This window comes from Ctenopharyngodon idella, chromosome 15, assembly GCF_019924925.1.
Source record: "Ctenopharyngodon idella isolate HZGC_01 chromosome 15, HZGC01, whole genome shotgun sequence".
Lineage (NCBI taxonomy): Eukaryota > Metazoa > Chordata > Actinopteri > Cypriniformes > Xenocyprididae > Ctenopharyngodon > Ctenopharyngodon idella.
Window position 1 is genome coordinate 19,975,698 of NC_067234.1, and position 16,800 is coordinate 19,992,497.

At 36.7% G+C, this 16,800-nt stretch overlaps 1 protein-coding gene across 32 annotated transcripts in view; it reads right to left on the bottom strand.

Annotated features, from left to right (window-relative positions):
* Nucleotides 1-310: 310 nt before the first annotated feature.
* The window catches only part of LOC127494995 (NACHT, LRR and PYD domains-containing protein 12-like), a 40,408-nt gene continuing 23,918 nt past the window's right edge, over nt 311-16,800 (bottom strand). For 14 of the 32 annotated variants that reach the window (XM_051861345.1, XM_051861342.1, XM_051861326.1 and 11 more), the window contains 7 exons: nt 10,811-10,981; nt 6,975-7,145; nt 6,483-6,653; nt 3,758-3,829; nt 3,278-3,448; nt 1,353-1,531; nt 311-965 (listed from right to left, as the gene is read on the bottom strand). In XM_051861345.1, coding sequence (XP_051717305.1) covers nt 964-965; nt 1,353-1,531; nt 3,278-3,448; nt 3,758-3,829; nt 6,483-6,653; nt 6,975-7,145; nt 10,811-10,981 — 937 coding nt within the window. In that variant the 3' untranslated portion in view covers nt 311-963. Of the gene's footprint in view, nt 966-1,352; nt 1,532-3,277; nt 3,449-3,757; nt 3,830-6,482; nt 6,654-6,974; nt 7,146-10,810; nt 10,982-11,393; nt 11,565-12,381; nt 14,191-14,267; nt 14,379-14,690; nt 14,805-14,968; nt 15,288-15,316; nt 15,507-16,800 lie in introns of those variants that run through there. The other 18 variants (XM_051861337.1, XM_051861324.1, XM_051861335.1 and 15 more) reach the window with 7 other exon arrangements.

Genomic DNA, 16,800 nt, shown 5'->3' on the forward strand with positions numbered 1-16,800 from the left:
TTCATCAACCCAGCAAACACGGCCACTTCCAGCCAATGATTCATCAGTACATCTCAGCTGATCTGTTGGTCACCTGTCAGCTAGTATGAATCTAACTTTGTATTTATCTTTCTTTCAATCTGTCCTTTGGAATACGTATAACTTTGTCAAACTGTTAATAAGCTATACCTCCAGCTAAACTCTCCATATTGAAAAAAAAATATACAATGAATGAATCTGCAGCTGGCTTCAGAAATGCTTTCCATCAAGAATATGTGTCTAATTACCGGTAACTGTTTAGAGGAAAAATACAAGAAACCACAAAAGGATGTGAAGTTTTAGATGGAAACTTTAATACAATCATATTAAAAAATAGGTTAAAAGTATTTTACAAACATACATTTTCAGTAAAATCTTTGTGGACTTCTACTGATAGACAGCATCTGGTAGACACATTTATATCATCTATCTCTGTAGTCAGACTCTTTTCTGAATTTACTGAAAGTAATAAAAAAAAATTAAGTTATACTGGTAAATTAATCAGATTCTCCCGGTATAATAAACTAAGCTGTCTATATTGCACAATAAATCTCTTATTCACAATGTTTATGGCTTGTTGATTAAAATATGAGTGTTTTAGTTTCATCACTTCTTACAGTGTATATTGAGTGTTACACCATCAATGTAATCAATATCTAGTGTATCCAGAAATATTATGAACTGCTTATAGTGACTTTCAGCACTTATTTTCATGGGCCATTGCATATAAAATCGAATATTAAATTACAGAAGTTAGAAAAGTTCATTGTGGGAAACTAATTGAGAATAACAGACCCACAAAAAGATAAAAACGAGAAACTGGTGTGAAGTCACACACACATGTCAGTGTGATCGCTGTGTATCTCTGTGTCTTCAGTCTCTGTAGCTCCTTATTCACCATCAGCTGATCCTGAGGAAACTGGACTGACGTCAAAATACTGAGAGTCCTACAATAAAACACACAGACAGTCACATATGATTATGAGATATTACTGCTGTCACATCACATCAGGAGATCATTTCAGAACAAACACAGCAAGAGATATTAGTATATTTGTTTTAGTCAGAGATATGAATGAAAAACTGCTAATAGATTAATAACAGTAAATGATAAACAACTTTCTCTTGATCACTTACACACAAAGACACTGTAAGAGATAAAAATATATATATAGATAATATTCATTTCACAGAATTAAACTCTTATTAAACAGTTTAAAGTACAGAGACTAAAGTGGAGCTGAATTATTATCTTATATTCTCCAGTTACACACATATAAGGATGTTACTGAACTTGGGTCATTTTAAAAGCTTTAAATAAAAAATATACTCACAATGTTTTAGTTCCTTCAGTTTATAATGTGGATCATCCTTCAGATCAGAGAGAAACTTCACTCCTGATTGTCCTAGTTCATTCTCAGACAGATTCAGTTCTCTCAGGTGTGAGGGGTTTGATCTCAGAGCTGAAGCCAGAGCAGCACAACCTTCATCTGTGACACGACAATCACTCAACCTGTAGAACAATGACACAGTTTGAATTGTAGTTCAAGTGTCTGTAGTTTGTTATTTAACTCTGGTCTCAGATCAGTAGAGGAGATATAATGACAAGCATTGCCACATACTGCTGCTGACAGAATGAGATTCATGCATGTTGATACTCAATGTGCTGTTTGAAACTGTCATGTGCTTCAGGACTGACAAACACAGAGTTGAATGTGAGATACTCCCCACAAGAAATTTTACGTTCCCAGAACATTCTCAGAACGTCCCCACTGGTGTTAAGGACGTTGCCTAGTAACGTTCCCAGTACGTTCAGAGACGATCACGATGTGGAGTTCTTTTAAGGTTTGGGGGACTTTATTTGGCGGACCTTCACAGAACATTCAGGACGTTCTCTGAACGTTTAGGGAACCATATTTTATTTGGAAATGCTCTCAGAATGCCCCTGCTGCCCTTGTCAAAAAATTTAATTGAAAATTAGAGCTAAATTGACTATAAAAGTGGCTGTTCAAACAAAAACTAATTTTTCTTATATGTCTTACAAAAAAAAAAAAAAAAAAAAGCTCTTTACAGATATTTCCTGGATTAACATTATGAAACCATCTTTTTAAAACACAAATCTCTTGCAGTAAGTCATTAGCTGACAACAACACATGCATGAGCTAATGTAACTGCTGCATCACTGCATCAGCAACTACACAGTCTTACATCAATGTTTCTGGATCATCACTGACTGAAGCACAGGCTCTACTCTCCAGCACAATGGTAACATCACAAAACTCAGATAACAGAAACAGAACATTAAACACTAACAGATCTCTCTAGATCTCTGCATCTTCACTTATTACAAACCACTCTGACTTCATTTCTTTCATTCAAAACTTCTTAATGAGGTGTTGATGTTTTATTGAAATTTATAAATGTCACGGTTACGGAGGTAAGCGCTTGCTTTAGTTGAAAAACAGTCACTTGCTCCACTAAAACACTCTTACAGGAGGACATTTGCTTCACAGGATCCATGTGTTCCCATATCATTTATTAACTCGTGATCAAACTCATAATTGTGTCATGTTTTGGTCTCATCTGGCAGTTTATAAACTGAATTGAAATTAGATATTCAATAGAAATATTCAATGTCCTAATGTACAAAGTACGAACTATTGCCTTCACATGCACTGAGATCATGTTCCTCCAGATCATCACCCCTTTACCTCCAGGTTACAGCTCTGCACTGTAGCTGCGTCCTCCGGAGGTCGTATTTTAAGGCTGCTTACGTCATCAAGGAAGTCTTATTTATGAACAGTAACAATAATAAAATAGACTGTTATTCCTCGTAAGGAGTAAAATACTGTAAGTTCTTTCTTACTTTGCAATCTAATGGTTATTCTTCTTAAATGAGATCGCCACAATGACATAAGCAGCCTCATAATGTGAAAATTTTGATTATTTCATCAATAATATCTTAATTTGTGTTTCAAAGATGAACGAAGATCTTACAGGTGTGGAACGGCATGAGGGTCTGTAATAATTGACAGAATTTTCATTTTTGGGTGAACTAACCCTTTAAGTGTTGATTATGATGTGAAAGTGTGTATTTCAGTGTGACTCTCAGTCCTGCAGTATCATGTGACTGAGGAGCAGCTCATGTGTTCAATCATTTACAGCTCAATCAGCTGAACTCACAGCAGCAGAAAGAGGCTGAACACTTCAAATATACTTTACACTGTGATTTATGTGTGAGAGTCAAATATGATCTTACCACAGTATCTCCAGTTTACAGTCAGGATCCTGTAGTACATCAGACAGCAGATTCACTGATTGTCCTATTTTATTCCCAGACAGACTCAGTTCTCTCAGGTGTGAGGGGTTTGATCTCAGAGCTGAAGTCAGAGCAGCACAACCTTCATCTGTGAGATCACAATATCTCAACCTGTAGAGAACAGACACACTCTTCACTCTCTCAGTTCAGATCAGTTCAGTTCAGAAGTGAATCCATTATTAAAGAGAAAATACAAATTAAAGCACAAATTAATATGTTTGATGAATCATTAGACTGAGATCAAAAATGTCACAAAACATGACCTGAAGTATCATTCAATCAGGAAAAATAATATCTCTTATTTATACTATATTAAATGTTTGTCTTAATTCTCATTAAGAAGATTTGTATGAAAGAAATAAAGTCATACTGGTTTGAAATGAGTTCAGATGCTGAGATCTAGAGCAGTGGTTCTCAAACCTGTCCTGGAGGAGCAGCAGCCCTGTCTCTACTAATGAGCTCATGAGTTGAATCAGGTGTGACAGATGTAAACTAGATATTAGATAATAAAGGAATATAAATTAGGATATTTTACTTCAATTTTACTTCAATTGCCAGTCATTGATCTTTTTTTTTAAATGTTTTTTTAATAATCTTTTTAATACCATGCATTTGTTGTTGTTTTTTTGTTGTTTTTTTACAGTGTACATTGTCTCAGTAAACAAGATGCTGCAAAGAAAATGATCAGAATAAGAACCAAATCCTCTGTGCACCTTCCCAGAAATTATGATATATATGTCTATAAGACAAGTCCTATATGAATCTTATAGGAATGGTTCCAAAATATGATAGAAATTCTAATTAGAAACCTGTACAGTTTTCTTTCTGGAATCCTTTAGGATTTTTTATGTCAAGGATGTCACCTGGTAACGTTCCCAGAACGTTCAGAGACGGTCACAGTGTGGAGTTCTTTTAAGGGTTGGGGGGACGTTTGGTGGTCCTTCAGGGAACATTCAGGACGTTCTGGGAATGTTTAGGGGACTATTACTATAGGACGTTCTGTTAACTTCCCAAATGTCCTCTTTGTAACGTTCTTGCATGACCATAAAATAACCAAAATAAAACGTCCCCCTAAACTCATATCGGGAACGATATTAAATGACCAACAGAGGACCATGTGGGAACGTTCTGATAATGTCCCAAATGTCCTCTTTGTAACGTTCTTATGTGACCATAAAATAACCAAAATGGAACGTCCCCCTAAAGTCATATAAGGAACCTTGAACAGCAGCACTTTCATTACCAAAAGAGGACGTTTTAGGAACGTCCCTAATGTTCTGTAAAGGTTCGGAATTTTCGTCAAATTTAGAGAACTTTTCGGGAATGTTGCGCAAGGTCGCGAGAACGTCGCCTTCTACGTGGTTATGGACTATCAATTTGTGTGTGTGTGTGTGTGTGTGTGATTTTACACAAACACATGTTTAAAAAAGCATTTTAGAAAGTGTCAGTGCAGAAAGATGAACATGATGAACAGTGAGAATGAATCCAGCATGTTCTTCATTTCTCAGTTCTGACTGTTGAGCTCGAGTCTGTTTAAAGTCAAGAGACTGAAATGTTGATTGTGTGTGAAAGTGTGTATTTCAGGTCACATCCACACAAAGCCAGAACTTTCCCTATCCAATCTTTTTTTTTTTCCTTGTCTCAAGAAATATCTGCGTACACACGAAACCACCGAAACCGACTCAAAACGATGTAGTATACATGCCAGACCAGTATGTGGTGCTGTAATTCTGCCACAGAGATACACTAAAAATGGAGAATAAGACTTGGAGCATGCAAAAACCTTTCGCCCTGTATACAAACTTTAGTAAAGCTTAGAAATAAAGCTCGGCACGAACACAAGCATCTAGTCTGCTATTGTTGTTGTTGTTGTTGTTGTTCTTGCTGTTACGTGACGCAGAGGTGTAAAGTCCAGGGGTCAGAAAGTAAAAGTCCTGCCATATTTTTTATTCCACCCACTGAAGCAGTGTTAAAGTTAATGAGGTAATTAAGTGATAAATTGAGTGATGATTGACCATTACTGAAGACACCTGATGTTAACAAGCAGAGAAAACCACAATTTTTAAGCCACCATCGTGGAGATGAGTGTTTGCTTTAGTTGTGCTCTTGACCAACTAACATTAACTAACTCTTGACTTTTTAACATTAGATTTTGTTTAGGCTGGACTGAGGCAGTCAGCCAAGAAAAGAAGAGGATCAGGTGTTGTTGGTTATGTTTTCACATAATCATTTGTCCTGAATCTCTCAGTTAGATTTACATTTGATTACAGCAGCACTGTGATTCCACAACAGATCAGTTTTTTCAACATAATCTGAAGGATTTCTCAAAAGGTGTTCTGACCAAAAAAAAAAAGTAATTCATTTAGAGACACAGACATCAAGAATCAGCCTGTGAATCTCAACAACGGCGACAAGCAACATATTCTGATAAACAGATAAACTCTGAACATTAGAAAACAAGCTACTAAAAAGTCACATAAAAACAGAACAAAATAAATAAATAAAAATAGTGACAATAAAGGAAACTACTAAGACAATTAAGCTCATAATTTATTCATGCAGCAATGCATGATGGGAGCCATGGATGAATTTTGATTGGTGGCTCCCAGAATGCACTGCAACATGATTTATTATTCTCACCACTGTTGAGATTCACAGGCTGATCAATCATCACTCAATTTATCACTTAATTATCTCATTAACTTTAACACTGCTTCAGTGGGTGGAATAAAAAATATGGCAGGACTTTTAGTTTCTGATCTCTGGACATAGCAATGTCTGACAAAGGTAGAGATGTGGGGTGATAACATCATTGTTTCACAAAATATATGGATTGGCAGTACACACGAAAACACAAGGGGCCTGGTTTTAAAAAATAGCGGTTTCAGACTGCCAAAACGCCGGATCTGTCTGAACTAAACGCTAATATGATACAAAATTTTTACATATACATCTAAATGTAAACTCTGTGTGGACGGGCTCTCAGTGTGACTCTCAGTCCTGTAGTATCATGTGACTGAGGAGCAGCTCATGTGTTCAATCATTTACAGCTCAATCAGCTGAACTCACAGCAGCAGAAAGAGGCTGAACACTTCAAATATACTTTACATTGTGATTCATGTGTGAGAGTCAAATATGATCTTACTCTAGTTTCTCCAGTTTACAGTGAGGATCCTGTAGTACATCAGACAGCAGATGCACAGATTGTCCTATTTTATTCCATGACAGATTCAGTTCTCTCAGGTGTGAGGGGTTTGATCTCAGAGCTGAAGCCAGAGCAGCACAACCTTCATCTGTGAGATTACAATCACTCAACCTGTAGAGAACAATGACACACTCTTCACTCTCTCAGTTCAGATCAGATCAGTTTAGCAGTGAATCCATTATTAAAGAGAAAGTACAAACTTAAAGCACAAATCAATGCGTGATGAATCACTGAGATCTAAAATGTCACAAAATACAAAACATGATCGTGTGTGTGATTTTACAAACTTAAAAACAATACTTTAGAAAGTGTCAATGCAGAAAGATGAACATGAGAATGAATCCAGCATGTTCTTCATTTCTCAGTTATGACTGTTGAGCTCGAGTCTGTTTAAAGTCAAGAGACTGAAATGTTGATCAAATATGATCTTACCACAGTTTCTCCAGTTTACAGTGAGGATCCTGTAGTACATCAGACAGTAGATTCACTGATTTTCCTATTTTATTCCTAGACAGATCCAGTTGTCTCAGGTGTGAGGGGTTTGATCTCAGAGCTGAACTCAGAGCAGCACAACCTTCATCTGTGACTCCACAATCAATCAACCTGTAGAGAACAATGACACACTCTTCACTCTCTCAGTTCAGATCAGTTCAGTTCAGAAATGAATCCCCCGCTAGAAATTTTACGTTCCCAGAACATTCTCAGAACGTCCCCACTGGTGTTAAGGACGTTGCCTAGTATTGTGACAGACAGTCACAATGTGGAGTTCTTTTAAGGTTTGGGGGACCTTCACAGAACATTCAGGACATTCTCTGAACGTTTAGGGAGCCATGTTTTATTTGGAAATGTTCTCAGAATGTCCCTGCTGCCCTTGTCAAAAAATTGAATTGAAAATTAGAGCTAAATTGATTAACAAAAGTGGCTGTTCAAACAAAAACTAATTTTTCTTAAATGTCTTACAAAAAAAAAAAGCTCTTTACAGGTATTTCCTGGACTATTATTATGAAGCCTTTCTTTAAAATGTGAATCTCTTGCAGTAAGTCATTAGCTGACAACAGCACATGCATGAGCTAATGTAACTGCTGCTTCACTGCATCAGCAACTACACAGTTATTATCTTTAAATAAAGCAACATACAGCATAACATCAGTTTTTCTGGATCATCACTGACTGAAGCACAGGCTCTACTCTCCAGCACAATAGTAACCTCACAAAACTCAGACAACAGAAACAGAACATTAAACACTAACAGATCTCTCTAGATCTCTGCATATTCACTTATTACAAACCACTCTGACTTCATTTCTTTCATTCAAAACTTCTTAATGAGGTGTTGATGTTTTATTAAAATTTATAAATGTCACGGTTACGGAGGTAAGCTTTTTTTCCGGAGGTACTTTTTTTCCAATTGTTGTAACTGTGTGTTTCTAAAGCACATTTGTTACAAAAAAAAAGTTGAGAAATAAAAAAAAAATCTGATCAAAAGGATTTGGTTGCTTGTTGGTGATTTTGTCATCATGCAGTGGCCTTATTCACTTATTACTAACCAGACTGACTATTTCTGCTGGCTGGGAGGCGCCCCGCCAACGGGGTTGTGACAGTTAAGGGGAATGTTATTAAATGACCAACAGAGGACCGTGTGGGAACGTTCTGTTAATGTCCCAAATGTCCTCTTTGTAACGTTCTTTTTTGACCATAAAATAACCGAAATGGAACGTCCCCTTAAAGTCATATAAGGAACCTTGAACTGCAGCACTTTCTTTACCAAAAGACGATGTTTTAGGGACGTCCCGAATGTTCTGTAAAGGTTTGGAATTTTTGTCACCTTTACAGAACGTCATGTGCTTTAAGTACAAACTTAAAGCACAAATTAATTTGTGATGAATCATTGAGATCTAAAATGTCACATAACATGATCATGTGTGTGTGAGTGATTTTACAAAATTGAAAACAATAGTTTAGAAAGTGTCAATGCAGAAAGATGAACATGATGAACAGTGAGAATGAATCCAGCATGTTCTTCATTTCTCAGTTCTGACTGTTGAGCTCGAGTCTGTTTAAAGTCGAGAGATTGAAATGTTGATTGATGTGAAAGTGTGTATTTCAGTATGACTCTCAGTCCTACAGTATCATGTGACTGAGGAGCAGCTCATGTGTTCAATCATTTACAACTCAATCAGCTGAACTCACAGCAGCAGAAAGAGGCTGAACACTTCTGTAAGATAAACAGAACCTCAGATACTTTGATCTCCTGAGATATGGACAGTACAAACAACAAACAGCCATTTGTCTTCACACCCCACAGCATGAAGTTGCGGGAAAGCTTCCCACGTAGAAAGTGACATTCCCTAAAAGTGACGAAAATTCCAAACCTTCACAGAACATTCAGGGTGTTCCTAAGACATCTTCTTTTGGTAATAGAAGCGCTGTAGTTCAAGGTTGTTTTTTTTATATGACTTTAGGAGAACACTCCATTTTGGTTATTTCATGGTCAAAAAAAAAAAAAAACATTACAAAAAGAACATTTGGGACATAACCAAACCCTTTTGATCAGTTTATTTTCTTCTCACAACTTTTTTTGTAACAAGCATGCTTTAGAAACACAGTTAAAACAATTAGAGAAAAAGTAAACTTAAAAAGTCAAGGGTCAGGAGCCCAACTAAAGCAAGCGCTTACCTCCATAACGGTGACATTTATAAATTTTGATAAAACATCAACACCTCATTAAGAAGTTTTGAATGAAAGAAATGAAGTCAGAGTGGTTTGTAATAAGTGAATATGCAGAGATCTAGAGAGATCTGTTAATGTTTAATGTTCTGTTTGTTATCTGAGTTTTGTGAGGTTACCATTGTGCTGGAGAGTAGAGCCTGTGCTTCAGTCAGTGATGATCCAGAAAAACTGATGTTATGCTGTATGTTGCTTTATTTAAAGATAATAACTGTGTAGTTGCTGATGCAGTGATGCAGCAGTTACATTAGCTCATGCGTGTGCTGTTGTCAGCTAATGACTTACTGCAAGAGATTTGTGTTTTAAAGAAAAGGCTTCATAATAATAGTCCAGGAAATACCTGTAAAGAGCTTTTTTTTTTTTTTGTAAGATATTTAAGAAAAATTAGTTTTTGTTTGAACAGCCACTTTTGTTAATCAATTTAGCTCTAATTTTCAATTCAATTTTTTAACAAGGGCAGCAGGGACATTCTGAGAACATTTCCGAATAAAATATGGTTCCCTAAAAATCCCTCAGGGCGCGATTCTGTAATCAGATCAGCCCAGATTGCTGAGTGCATTTTTCTAATGTCAGGTATGCATCTTACTCTATTTCTGAGCATTTGATGTTTTGTATTGATCATCTTTGAATTGATTATGTAATTGGCATGATACATTTACCTGACTAATAAATTGTCACATTTTATTTTATTCTGACTTACTCTAAAATTATTGACTTATTGTATCCATTGTTACCGCAAATCTGCATCAGGTTAGTAACGGACTAAAGTCCAGTTTTGAGTGGAGCGTAGGGCACACCAACTGTGATTTTAGAGCTGTGATTTTAGAGCTTCAAGTGTATTTAGACTGTAAAGGCTAAAAAGGAAATTTCCGTTTAGGACAACAAAATGTTGATCGACCAACCTAAATAGGGTGAGCCTTACCTCTGTTTAATGTAATGTTACTCTAGTTAAGTGTACATGGGAAACCATGGCATAAACAAACCAAAGCTACTATGAGAGGAGTAATATTGGTCGGCTTATCTGTAGTAGTGGTTGTGACCTCTGACTTTAATTCAAGTGTATACAGATCTATGGGGACTAAACAAAATACTTTTAGACAGAGCAAGCATGAAAGCGGCCTTCTAAACAGTATAGTCAATTACCTCTGTCTAGTGACCAAGACTGGCTAGTTTGTGATCGTGGGCCCGCATAATAAATGAATGGCCAGTGCGAGGACCCTGTGTGACTCTGAGAACCGAATGAACGAGTACAATAAGAGTAAAGAGTTAAATAGAATATTTAAATGTACAGATAAATTATAAATATAATTATAAATGGTGAAAAATCAATTGGCATTCCAACCTAAATTCGAGGTCATAATAAAATGGAGTCAGATAAGAGTTTAATTGGAATTAAACTACTTTGCCACACTGAAAAGACTGAACGCGCAAGAAACCTTCCCCATCCTAATGGAAACCGCCATTGGGCCGATTAGGCAGGCCTTACACTTTAAATATACTTTACATTGTGATTCATGTGTGAGAGTCAAATATGACCTTACTCCAGTTTCTCCAGTTTACAGTGAGGATCCTGTAGTACATCAGACAGCAGATTCACTGATTTTCCTATTTTATTCCCTGACAGACGCAGTTGTCTCAGGTGTGAGGGGTTTGATCTCAGAGCTGAAGTCAGAGCAGAACAACCTTCATCTGTGACTCCACAATCCCTCAACCTGTAGAGAACAATGACACACTCTTCACTCTCTCAGTTCAGATCAGATCAGTTCAGAAGTGAATCCATTATTAAAGAGAAAATACAAACTTAAAGCGCAAATCAATGTGTGATGAATCATTGAGATCTAAAATGTCACGGAACAAAAAACATGATCCAGCATGTTCTTAATTTCTCAGTTCTGACTGTTGAGCTCGAGTCTGTTTAAAGTCAAGAGACTGAAATGTTGATTGATGTGAAAGTGTGTATTTCAGTGTGACTCTCAGTCCTGCAGTATCATGTGACTGAGGAGCAGCTCATGTGTTCAATCATTTACAGCTCAATCAGCTGAACTCACAGCAGCAGAAAGAGGCTGAACACTTCAAATATACTTTACACTGTGATTCATGTGTGAGAGTCAAATATGATCTTACCACAGTTTCTCCAGTTTACAGTGAGGATCCTGTAGTACATCAGACAGCAGATGCACAGATTTTCTTATTTTATTCCATGACAGATCCAGTTCTCTCAGGTGTGAGGGGTTTGATCTCAGAGCTGAAGTCAGAGCAGCACAACCTTCATCTGTGAAACTACATTCACTCAAACTGCAGAGAGATGAAAATCAAAAAGCATAATAGTTACACATTATCAAATAGCTATCAAAAAAGCTATCCAACAAATTTCAGTTCACACTAATAAAACTGTTAAGATTAAATTAATATTTATGTATTTATTAACTTAGAAACCAAGGGACTTCAACCGGGGGTCTGCAGCGGTACTGCAGGGGGTCCGACAACTAATGTTTGATCTCAAATAATTTTTTTGTTCAAAACTTAAATTAAAACTTGGGTAAAAAACATAAAGTCAAACATAAATATAAGCACCCTCAGTTGATACTGCAATATCATATTGGCGAAACAGGTTTGGCAATCACTCCAGTGCGCTTTTGTGTTTGCACTCGGGAGAATGTCAAATGTTTCTATTTACAGCATGCTTTTGCAGCGGTGAGAAATGTAGCCAATCACAGACATGTTTGTTGATCTCTTGAACGCAATGGCCAATCAGAGGTGTTTCATTTATTCAGAATCCACTCACTGATCTACATCTGCACTTTACTAGAGAACCCGCACTAATTTCAGGTACTCAGTGATTTGGTTCTCAATCATTCATCTCACAGTGAAATTAAAATGTGAACTTTTGGTCAACTTTAAGCCAAAGATCAAGTAAATGTTTAAACGTCCATCTGACTAGTAATATTAAAATGTATGACTCTGATATGTTAACAATACATCAAATTTTTTAGGAGATTTGAGCTACTTGATAAATGGGCTGTTTCTCCAGTTGTTTGTTCTTAATTTCTTTTATGAACTTTTATTTTCCTAATGTTTTAACAGTGAAGTGATTGTTCTCAGTGAAACTTACTCGACTGATCTGGATTCTTTAATCACAGGCAGCAGCTTCTGAAAAACTTTCAGAGTTTCAGCTTTCTTGTTTCCTCCAACAAATTTATTAATATCAAACTCATCCAGCTTCTTCTCTGATGTCAACAACACAAAAGCTACAGCTGACCACTGAGATGAAGAGAGATTGGTTTCCTTTATTCTTTCAGATTTCAGATACTGTTGTATTTCCTCCACTAGTGAATGATCACCCAGTTCATTCAGACAGTTGAACAGATTGATGGATTTCTCTGGAGACTCAATGGTCCTGATCTTCTTCTTGATGTACTCAACTGTTTTCTCATTGCTGTCAGATCTGCTTCTTGTCTGTTTCATTAGTCCTTGTAGGAGAATCTGATGAGACTCCACTGACAGACCCAGAAGAAACCGCAGGAAAAGGTCCAGATGTCCATTTTTACTCTGTAGAGCCTCATTCACAGCTCTCTGATGCAGCTCAGATAATGAAACATGTTCTGATGAATTGTGTTGAAACCAGTCCTTAACTTTAGACCGCAAATTCTGTTTGGTGATTTGGTCAAACACATTTCTGTTGTTGTTTGTACAGGAGAGGTGCACATATAGAGCTGCTAGATGTTCCTGAACGCTCAGATGAACAAAGCAGAAGACTTTCCCCTGAAACCAGCCAAACTCCTCTCTGAAGATCTGAGTGCACAATCCTGAGTACACTGATGCTTCTGTCACATCAATGCCACACTCTCTCAGGTCTTCCTCATAGAAGATCGCATTGCCTTTCACAAGCTGCTGAAGAGCCACTTTCCCCAGTTTGAGAATCATGTCTTCATCTGTCACCTTCTTCTCATAGTCCTTCTCATGTTTGATGTTGGTCTGAAGGATCAGGAAGTGTGTGTACATTTGAGTGAGAGTCTTGGGAATCTCTCCGCTTTCTGCTTCGCTCAGCATCTTCTCTAGAACAGTGGCTGAGATCCAGCAGAACACTGGGATGTGGCACATGATGTCGAGGCTCCTTGATGACTTCAGGTGTGTGATGATTGTATTGGCCAGACTCTGATCACTGATTCTCTTCCTGAAGTATTCCTCCTTCTGTGGCTCATTGAAGCCTCGTACCTCTGTCACTCGATGGACACACTCAGAGGGGACGAGATCAGCTGCTGCTGGTCTGGAGGTGATCCAGATGAGAGCAGAGGGAAGCAGATTCCCTGTAATGAGGTTCATCAGCAGCACGTCCACTGAGGCTGATTCACTTACATCACACAACCTCACGTCGCTCTGAAAATCCAGAGACAGACGACACTCGTCCAGACCATCAAAGATGAACAACACTTTATATTTGTCACTGGATATTTCCATTTCTTTTGTTTCAGGGAAAAAGACATGAAGAAGATCTGAAAGACTAAGTGTTTTGTCCTTCATCAAATTGAGCTCTCTGAAAGGAAGTGGAAATATGAGCTGGACATCCTGATTCTCTTTCCCTTCAGCCCAGTCCAGGATGAACTTCTGCGCAGAGACTGTTTTTCCAATGCCAGCGACTCCCTTTGTCAGCACAGTTCTGATGGGTTTGTCTTGTCCAGGTAAAGGTCTAAAGATGTCATTGCATTGGATCGGTGTGTCCTCTGTTTCTGCTCTCCTGGATTGTGTCTCAATCTGTCTCACCTCATGCTCATTACTGATCTCTCCACTCTCACTCTCTGTGATGTAGAGCTCTGTGTAGATCTCATTCAGGAGTGTTGGGTTTCCCTGCTGTGCTGTTCCCTCATACAGACACTCAAACTTCTTCATCAGATTTGATCTAAACCTGTTGAGGACTTCATGGCTGTAAAATTAAAATATCACATTATAACAATGTCTTTTTTACTCAGTATCATATCTTCAAATTAACTCTTTTTATACCTATCAGTCCGTGTATCTCCACTCTCAAAATCTATTATATTATCTATAGACTCGTCACTCCTCATAGACACACAGCTGGGCTCTGGTTCTGATCTCTTCTGATGAAATGAACTATAACAAAGAGAAATTAAAGTGAATGCTTTAAATTACTGTATTCAAAACAAACAAACAAACACTTAAATTCTTTTATCCATAGAAACACTTTTAAGATTTTTTTTTATTTACACTGTTAATACAAAAACTGTACATTTAACCTAGCACTCATAGATGTGTCTCTATGATCAACACTATATACGTTAAAATATCAGATAAAAATAAAAAATAACTATAAACAATGTACAAGAATAATTTTTCATAATCATAATACATTTCTGATAACACAAAATGCCATACTATAATCATAGTTTAATAGAAATGTTATACCTGAGATCAGTCTGTGTATCTCCACTCTTAAAATATATTGGCCGATCCAGAGACGCATCACTCCTTATAGACACACAGCTGGGCTCTGGTTCTGATCTCTTCTGATGAACTGAACTATAACAGAATAGATTTAATCCTTTATGATGTTTATCACTTTAATATAAGGTCTTACAAGCATTTATCAAAAAAACATCTTTTTGCATCCTAACAAAATATCATCTTGTCATCTTCAGATTTTTAACCATCATTTAATTTAATCTAGTGTTTATTCAAAGTACCTGCATCCTGGAGAAAAATCTTCATCTCTGGATGTTTGTGTGTCATCCTCATCCATGATGAAGCTGAACAGCTGAAACAGAATCTGATCCTCACCATTGACTCTAAATGAAAATGAGGAAACAGAGGCTTTTTCTCCCGACTCTCAGGATTATAAGACACTCAAATACACAATAATTGTATGTTAACACAAATGCTCAAATAAACCACAGACAACATGAAACAATAAAAGCATGTTAATTTGCTTCAAAATGAAAAATATCAAATGCATTTCAAAGAACTATTTATGTCCTTCAGAAAAAAATAATAATAGGGAAGTCTCCCGTAAGTCTCGAGACCTGAAAACTCACCCTGATCAACATTTAATCACTTATCGATTAAAAAAACCTCCTCCACCTTTTCTATCAAGTATCTACACATAAACTCATGTCTTAGCTTTTATAAAGTTTCCAATAGAAAAACTTTGATATTCCTGAAGAATTGATTCTGGTTGTTTAAATGGCGAAACATGAACTCTGCACAGTTACTTTCACTTTTTATTTGTGACGTGATTGATGATGCCGTCACATTACGCGCTCGAGCTCAAACCCTGTATAGCTCTGCGCAGTGGCGCTTCTAGACCACGGTAACTGGGGGGGGGGCCAGGCAGGGGCCACTTGTGATTTTAGTGGGCACACATTAACGTTTATCTTAGAGATATAGTTCACCTAAAAATGAAAATTCTGTCGTAATTTACTTACCCTCATGTCGTTCCAAATATGACTTTCTTCTGTTGAACATAAAAGAATACATTATAAGAAATGTCTCATTGTTTGTTTGTTTTTTTGTTTGTTTTTGTTTTTTGTCAATGGGCATCGAAACAGTTTAGATACTAACATTCTTCAAATCCTCTACTTTTATGTTCATAAAGAAGGAACTTAGCCTATACAGGTTTGAAATAACATGAGGGTGAGCAAATGATGACAGAATTCTAACCTTAACCATTTAATATTTTCAGGATAATTGAAGTAATTTACTGGGTCATGTCGTATCACTCTTCAATCCCTACAAGTGAACTAAAATGATTTATCTTCAAAATTAAAATTAAAAAATTAAAATTAGAAAATTAATTTATCTGTAATAATATCTTGCATGCTCAATTTATAAAAGCAAAACTAAACCATTTATTTTACATGTTATTTTGTAGCCTACATCTGTTCTCTGATAGCGGACACTTTGCAAAGTTTGCATAGTCTTGATTGTTATGTTGCTTAAAAACAAACATCTAAGCCTACTGTATAAGCAACACTGGACAATTGTATAGATTAGTATTATTTATACGTGAACATGACTGAAATTAAATATTAAATTTACCTGTATCTTTTCTCAGGTATCTCTTGTAGTACCTGCAGATGTGAAACACTGTCTCTGTGATAGTAATGGGTCGCTCATGAACAGTTCGTTCATTGAATTGGTCATAATTTATCTTTGGCTGCATTATAATGACTTCCTAATTCGGAATATCATCAAAAATTGCGTATATGGATGTGTTCTGAGAAATTAGCTATTGAAAAATTACATTTTAACTCCGCTCAAATGAACGAAATGACTTAAAGACTCTTTCATTTTGCTAAACGAAATTTAAGTCATCGAATCAAGTCAGTAAAATGATTTGATCTGCGTATGGGTAAATTACACAACACAACTTGTATAAAGAGAGCTTATTGTATAATCAAGTGCGTAGCAACCATTAAAGTCTTCTTTTTAAAAACTTTTAGTTAACGTAGAGTGATGAATCATTCATGAACGATCATTCATTACTACTCGCGCGCCGCAGCCTCTTCATGCGGATCGC